General features: G+C 61.7%; 1 protein-coding gene across 1 annotated transcript; it reads left to right on the top strand.

Annotated features, from left to right (window-relative positions):
• Positions 1-4,074: 4,074 nt before the first annotated feature.
• On the top strand, positions 4,075-5,248 carry LOC135315770 (apelin receptor A-like). The gene has a single exon (XM_064465911.1). It carries the CDS (start codon positions 4,134-4,136, stop codon positions 5,205-5,207), a length of 1,074 nt encoding a protein of 357 aa, XP_064321981.1. The 5' UTR covers positions 4,075-4,133; the 3' UTR covers positions 5,208-5,248.
• The last annotated feature ends 2,630 nt before the right edge of the window (positions 5,249-7,878 follow it).

Below are 7,878 nucleotides of genomic sequence, written 5' to 3'. Positions count from 1 at the left end.
GTGCGGGGGCCGGCTGCAGGCGAGGCTGAGCTCCTCTCGGGGTGCTGGCGGTGACGAGGGGCTGGCGGGCAGGACTCTGCTGCCCGGGGGTGGGTTTGCACCCCTGCGTACCCGCGTCCTTCCACTGGGCACCGCCCTGCCGCTGGTTTGGGGGAAGACTGGCACGTTCGTGCCTTGAGCTGCCCAGAGAGGTGGTGGAGTCACCATCCCTGGAGGTGTTAAAAAAAATGTGTAGACGTGACACTTCAGGGCTTGGTTTAGGAGGCCTGGGGGTGTTGGGCTGGCAGTCAGACTTGATCCTAGAGGTCTTTTCCAACCTTACTGATTCTATGATTCTATTCTATGATTCTACGATGAAAGCTGTCCTGTGGGGATGCCAGGGTGGGTGTCTCCTGCTCCAGCCAGAGATGCCTCCGTGAGGATGCCTGTGGAGGGGACAGCCACCAGCATGGCTCAGGAGGGGACGGGACAGCTTGTTGGGGAGCTTTCTGATCGAGGGGGACCCCGTTTCAGAGACCCTGCCAACGCTCGCTCAGCAGCACATGGCTGCGTTGTTCGCACAGCAGGACTCTGGGCAAGTCCCTGGGGATGCTGGGAACTGGCCCCGGCTGCAGAGGGGAAGGGTAGACACGGCACAGCGTGACATGACATGGCACAAAGTGCACCCAAGCGCCCCAGCACAGCACCCTCTTTCCAGCCCTGGCGCAGGTGTGGGAGGGGGCGGAGGAGCAGGACGTGCTTGGTGGCAGGTGCTGGAGGTGGCTGGGCCTGTGCTGCAGGGGTAGCATCGCAGGTCTGGGAAAGCTCCAGGACATGTCTTACCTGCTACAGGGAAAGTTGGGTGTCAATCCTCAGCCACTGCAACAGCTCCTTTTCTTCCCTTTCTGCCCCACAGAGCTCCCTGGTGCACCTCTACTCTGGGTCACCCGGTGCTGCCACCTCCCTCTGCTCCAGCTCCCCACAGCCTCGTGGCTGCTGGCCAGTGCCTGGCTAGCTGAGTCGGTAGAGCATGAGCCCTCTTAATCTCAGGATTGTGGGTTTGAGCCCTATGTTGGGCGCCAAAATGGACCATTGTGGTTCAGCCTCATTTAGCAACTAAACACCACGCAGCCGCTCGCTCACTCCCCCCACCCCCACCCCTGTGGGACGGGGAAGAGAAGCAGAAGAGCAAAAGAACTTGTAGGTTGAGATAAGCACAGTTTAATAATTAATAAATAATAATTAATAATAATAAAATAATAATAAATACAGATAATTAATAAATAAAATACATATAAATAATAAAAATAATAATTATTATTATGATAATAATGACAATAATGATAATATAATAAAATGGAAAAGGAAGGGAAAAAAACCACAAACGATACAGCTGCTCACCACCCGCCGACAGACCCTGCCTGTCCTGCCTCCCTCCCCCAGCCAGCCCCTCCCAGGTAACATACTGGACATGACGTTACATGATATGGAATATCCCTTTGGCCAGTTTGGATCCGCTCTCTTGGCTGTGCCCCCTCCCCTCCCGGCTTCTTGTGCCCCTGGCAGAGCATGAGAGGCTGGAAAAGTCCTTGACTAGTACAAGCGCTGTCCAGCAACAACCAAAACCTCTGTGTGTTATCTCAACGTTGTTTTCATGCTAAGTTCAAAGCACAGCACTGTGCCAGCTGCAGGGAAGAAAATTAACTCTATCCCAGCTAAAACCATGACAGCATCAGAGCAGTTGGCCTTTACCTTGTGGCAGGTCTTGCAACTGCTTTCCAGGGGGTCTGGGCTCTGCCCAGGACTTTCAAGTCAATGTTAACTCTGGTGCCTAATGACAGTCCCTTGACAGCGGCCCACCCACTGCGTCAGTTACCCAGCAGAGATAGTGGCTCTTGGGAATCGCTCATCATTCTTCAAGGAGTAAAAAGCCACCCTCAGTCAAGGTGGTGCTTTCAGTTCAGCCACAGACAGTGCAAGGGGACACAGAGGACTCAGCCAAGAGCCCCAGCAGCTCATCAGGGCAGGGCAGTCACTTACAACAGAGCTAATGGCACAAAAGCTCCCAGATGCAGTGGGAGAGCTAGGCCCCCCTGTGTCCAGGTGAGACAGTCCCCCCTGCCCAAGCCTGGCTCTATGGGGTGCCTCAAGCCCCATCTGGGGACCTCACCTGCACCTGGGCTAGGTCGGGGGCAGTGGCTAGGACCTGCAAATGACACAACCCCACCCTAAGCAGCACAGCTGGAGCAATGTGAAACTCTTCACCTCCTTGGAGCACCACCTCCCCTGCACCTGTCACAGCTCCAGGTGGTGACCAAAGACACCTCCATCTTCTCCTAGGGTCCACCTCATCACTCAGCAGCCATGAGGGCTCAGGGAGCCCTCCTACATGCATCTGCAGCACAACCCCAGGATGTCCTCAGTGGCACCAGCACATCCTCAGCGCTTGCAGCGCCCCGGCACAGACACCACTGCCTGCTCACAAGCTGCAGCAGGTGTGGGGCACCCTTCCTGCTCGCCCTGCAGCCCCAGCTTTGTGCTGCATGGCAACTGAGACTGAGGAAAGGCTCTGCAGTGTCAGGCACACAGTACAGAGGATGAGCAAAACACAGAAATGTCCCTGCTGCCTGGGGAGGTCCTCTTGCCTGGCTCCCAGGTACTTATGGACCATGGTCCAGGGTTCAGTTTGCCCACATCGCCCTGTGGGACAGGAACTGCGCTCCTCCCCGTGATGGAGAAATCTCTGCTGGGAGCAAGCAGCCCACCACAGCCCAGAACCCCCTCCCTGCTCCTGGCAGCGCTGCAGCTGGCCACCCGCCACCTCGGGTCCAACACAGGGGAAGCGTCTTCTGCAAGGCTCTCCTCAAACAAGGATGTTTTTATGGTGTGTCTGAGAGGAGGAAAAGAAAGAAAAGAAAACCTCTCTGAAATACGGACACCATGATCCGTAGGAAGCCAGCCCAGTGGAGAGAGAACTTGCTTCCGGAGACCTTGCAGATGCTGCTGGCTCCAGGGCTCCCGACAATGCTGCCTGTTCCCCACCCTTGGCATGGCTGGGGAAGGGGAGGGTGAGGATGCTTAGTGGGTGCAGTGGGTGCAGACTCAGTGGGAAATGTGTAAAGACTTGAAAAGGGGCCCTGCTGCTGCTGAATGCTGCAAACCAGGGAGTGGCCCAGCACATCCAGCTAACCCAGCTGCAATTTCAAAAGGAAGTCCACGCTCTCAGCTGCAGCATCAGCCTCTCCTTCCCTCTTGCCTGAACCGAGCGGTGATAAGAGCTCCTATCCCTGCTCCAGTGCAGGCTCACTCTTCTATCCTCAGCACACAGAGATTGCTTTGCAGGAGGCTGCCACCTTCTCTTTATCACCAGGTCCAGTGGGAACAAGGACCTGACTGCCCTTACAAACGCTGGCCAGACCTGGACCACTCTCACAAACACTGGCCAGGACAGAATAAAGTCACTTCTGCCTTTGAGAAAACAGAGTAAATGTGCAGGCAGAAAGCAGTAAGAAGGATACCCTGCCACCTCTCCTCCATTCCTCTGTGCTTAAACAGGGAGGACAAACAGGTTTGATGCTGGAGGGAGCTGCTGGAGGGAGGCATGAGGTGCTGGTGGGGAGGTGGGGGAGGGTGCTTCACGAGGCCAGGATGCTCTGGCCTCATCTTGGAAGGATACTTCATCTCCTTCCACCAGACCTCCAAGTCCCACTCGGCCAAGGCTGTGCTCCAACACAGCAACACCAACAACTGCCTGGTGGTGTGCCAGAGTGCCGAGGTGCCTGGAGCAGGGACCTCGCCATGCTCTCCTGGAGGCTATTGCACCCTTCGAGTTCTGCATCCTGGCCTGTTCATCCTGCATGATGCCTGGCACTCCGCTCCAGTCCCCAGCTCCCCACCAGCACCTCATGCCTCCGCTCCCCGCGCACCCCGGCGCGGGATGCCGGCAGCCAGCCGAGACGCCCGCGGGGGCGGTGGCCGGGGCGAGGGGCGAGCGGGGCACCCTATGGTGGCGCGGGGGAACGGGGGGGGGGGGCGAGGGGAAATGTTGCACCGGGGCGGAGCGACGGCCCCGGGGCCGCCCCGGGGCGGGGGTGGCGGCGGGGCCGACGACCCCCTTATAGCGGCGCGGCGGAGCGCGGAGGGCGGCGGTCGCGATGGAGTACGCGGAGGCGGAGGAGTACTACTACGGCGATGAGACGGCGGGCAACTGGACGGGAGAGGCGTGCGAGTGGCAGGCGGACTGGGAGGCGTCCTTCTCGCTGCTGCCGCTGCTCTACCTGCTGGTCTTCGCCCTGGGGCTGTCGGGCAACGGGCTGGTGCTGCTGACGGTGTGGCGCGGCCCGCGGGCGCGGCGCCGCTCCGCCGACGCCTACATCGGGAACCTGGCGCTGGCCGACCTGGCCTTCGTGGCCACGCTGCCGCTCTGGGCCGCCTACACGGCGCTGCGCTTCCACTGGCCCTTCGGCGCGGCGCTCTGCAAGCTCAGCAGCTTCCTGGTGCTGCTCAGCATGTTCGCCTCCGCCTTCTGCCTGGGCGGCCTCAGCGCCGAGCGCTGCCGCGCCGCCGCCCGCGCCGCCCCGCCGCCCCGCGCCGCCCCCCGCCGCCGCCGCCCCGCCGGGCTGGGCCCGCTGGCCGCGCTCTGGGCGGCGGCGGCGGCGGCGGCGCTGCCAGCGTTGCTGTTGCGGGAGGCGCGGCGGGGACCCCGCAACCGGACGCTGTGCGAGCTGGCGGCGGGGGGCGCGGGGCGGGCGGCGGCGCTCAGCCTGGGGGCTACGGCGCTGGGCTTCGCCGCCCCGCTGCTGCTGATGGCCGTCTGCTACTGCTGCGTGGGCGCCGCCGTCCGCCGCCACCTGCGCCCGCGGCGGGCCGAGGCGGCGGCGCGGCGGCGCCTGCTGCGGCTGATCGCGGCGCTGGTGGCCGTCTTCGCCGGCTGCTGGCTGCCCTTCCACCTGCTCAAGAGCCTCTTCGCGCTGGCGGCCGCCGGGCTGCTGGAGCTTCCCTGCGCGCTGCTGGGGCTCATCGCCCGCCTGCACCCCTACGCCACCTGCCTGGCCTACCTCAACAGCTGCCTCAACCCGCTGCTTTACGCGTTCCTCGACGGCCGCTTCCGCGCCCGCTGCCGCTTGCTGCTGGGGCCGCGCCGCCCGCCCGCCGCCGCCGCCGCCTCCTCCACGCTCAGCGGCCCCACGCAGCGCTCCGAGCTGCCCTCGGCCGGCACCAAGCTGTAGCGCCCGCGGGACCCCCGCGCCCCAATAAACGCCCTTTCCGCCGCCGGAGCCCGCAGCCTTCTTCCTCCGGCTCCGCTCGGCGCGGCAGCCACCCACCTCTACCGCTCCTCCCGGGGAGGGCAGAGGCCGGGGAGGGGCTCGGGGCCCTGCACCCGCGGCCTCGGGTCACCTGGGGGCGTCGCCAGCCTCGCCCCCACGTCCAGACTCCCAGCCACAGCGCCGGGGCTGGCCCTGGGAGCTGCTCCCTGCGGGGCTCCGGCCGGGACCGCCGGTTTGACAGCCCGGGGCAGCCCCTCTGCCGCCGGCCCCAGGCCCGTACCTCCCTCACCGCCGCCTGGGGACGCGCCTCTCCTCCACCGGCAGCTCCCTGCAGCGGAGGGGCTTTGGCATGGCCGCTGTCACCTTCCTAAGGCACAGCTCCCACGGTCGTTCCGGCAGCGTCCCTCTGCGCTGCTTGCCGTCGGGGCACATCCAACCTGTCTACAGCCGTGTCCGGAGGCTGCTCAACTCCTCGCCTCACAGACAGAATCTCCTAAAGGGTTGCCCAAGACAGCTGGGTGAGGACACCTGTGTGCTGCTGTCCTCCAGGCACCATCCCAGAGGGGCCCTGCAGTCCACTGGACCCAGCATGCAGGGAGCTGGGTGCATTTACCTTGAGCTCAGGTGAGCCAGCCTTTCCCCAGGCACAGTCTGGTGCTGGAGGTGTCTCCTAGGAAAACCCTTCTCATATCCAAGGGGTGACGCCTGGGCCCCTGGGGGTCCCCCCCTGGGTGCCCGCTGAGCAGACACCAGGCAGGCAGCACAGGGTCTTCGGAGCATTGCATTGGGTAGAAGAGTTACCCATGCTGTTGTCAGCATGAGGTTGTCCTACTTTGGGCAGTGATGGTATCATTTCTGGAATGCCACAGATGTGTCACCCCTTTCTGGCTGGCAACGGGCAGCTATTTTGTGGATTCTGATGGCCATGTCCCAGGGCCAAGCTCAGAGGGTGCAGCTGCTGATGGTGCCAATGCAGGAACTGGGACAGGGCCAGCCAAGCCTTGTGGTGGGGATGCTGCCCTACCAGAGAGGTTGCACTAAGGAAAGCTGGGTCTGACCTGAGCAGTTGCCCCACTTGGCAGCACTGCACATGCAGGTGAATGTGCTTTTCTCTTCCCTTGGCTCTGCAAATCCTGCTGGGTTTTTGCTGTCTTGTCTCAGCTCTCATATACACCTCTGAGAGTGCAGCCTCCCAAGCCCAGACCAAAATGAGACCTGCACAGTCATGTAGAGTGACAGGCTGCCCCACACAAAACCATGTGTGTGGGGGGACAGAGGAGCATCAGGCAGCACAGGTGTAGGTAAGAGGTCCTCAGGCCCCCTGGTCATGGGACATCTGGACAGGACATCAGGGCAGCATAACATGGGCTGTAAGCACTGTCCCCCCCAGCACCTGGTGAAGAGTCTCTCCTTGTAGCAGTCCCTGCTGCTGCTGTCCAAGGCCACCCCTGGGGAAGGCTGCCATCTCTCCATGCCCTTGCCAGCCCAGGGCACCAGCACCAAATTGGGGCAGGCTCATGCTCCATAGCCTCCTATTGCTCCTCCTTGAGCTCAGCTAGGCAGTTCTACCTAACCAACAGCAGGTTAAAGCCCAAATCCTGCCCATCCCTCCTTCCGAGCAGTGGCCAAGCCTAGCATCTGTAGGGCTGTGGGCTTTTCTTTACCCATGAAACATTTGAACAAGAACATTTGGGACACCTGCAAGGGCAGCTGCAGACATGGCTCCAGACTGTGCGAGGGGAACATCAATCCCAGTAAGGAGAGCCCTTGAGGAAGGGCCAAGGGTGCAGGGGGAATCCCAAGAGGGGAAGGCACCCACTACAGCCCCCTTCCTCCACGGAAGCACAGCAGAGAGGAGATGGTGATGATGGGGCTTGCAGCACTGATCACCAGAAATCACAGAAATCACACGTACTGATTTCCCTGGAGGGAAGACTGGGAAAAAGGGAAGGGTTCACGGCCCTGCTGCCCTCAGGGTGGCCCTGCATGCTTGCATCCATGCTAGTCCCCCATTCTGTCCCCAGACCTTCCCTGGAAGCCCCACTGTCCATGTCCCACCCCTGGACAAGACACGCTCGCTGTCCTCCAGGCCCGGCCCCAAGGCACCTGCCCCACACCAGCCCTGTGAGTGCAGGGAATCGTCCTGTGCTCTGCCACCACCCTCACTACTCTCTGGGGCTTCCCCTGGGAAAAGGTCAGAGTGATGGCCAGAGCCCATGCAGAGGCAACCGGTGCCAGCCCCACAGCCGTCCCAGCCCCTGTCCTAGGTGAAGCCGTGTGAGACCCATCTGTCCTCTGGGCTGTTGGCCACACAGACCCTAAGCATTGGCTGATCAGGCATGGGGTGAGCATGGGGACAGGCTGGGGCCATGTAAGGAATAACCACGCCAGCCAGGGCATATGTCTTCCCTGCTCTAGGGGGCAAGCCTCTAGAGGAGGAGCAGAGATAGCTCTGTGTCCTTCCAGGGTTTCTGCTCTGTGTGCATCCACCGCTTTGCACTTGGAAGACGCAGCCAGAGTATCCATGCTCCTGCTGCCCATGGGCACTGCATCCAGCTTCAGAACCAGTTCTCAAAGCTCAGGCTCTCTGGGCAATGGCTGGTTTGGACCTATACCACACTGCAGGATGGGT

Source organism: Phalacrocorax carbo, chromosome 15 (genome assembly GCF_963921805.1).
Source record: "Phalacrocorax carbo chromosome 15, bPhaCar2.1, whole genome shotgun sequence".
NCBI lineage: Eukaryota > Metazoa > Chordata > Aves > Suliformes > Phalacrocoracidae > Phalacrocorax > Phalacrocorax carbo.
Note: the sequence above shows the minus strand (reverse complement) of the source record. Positions and strands in the feature narration are given on the sequence as shown.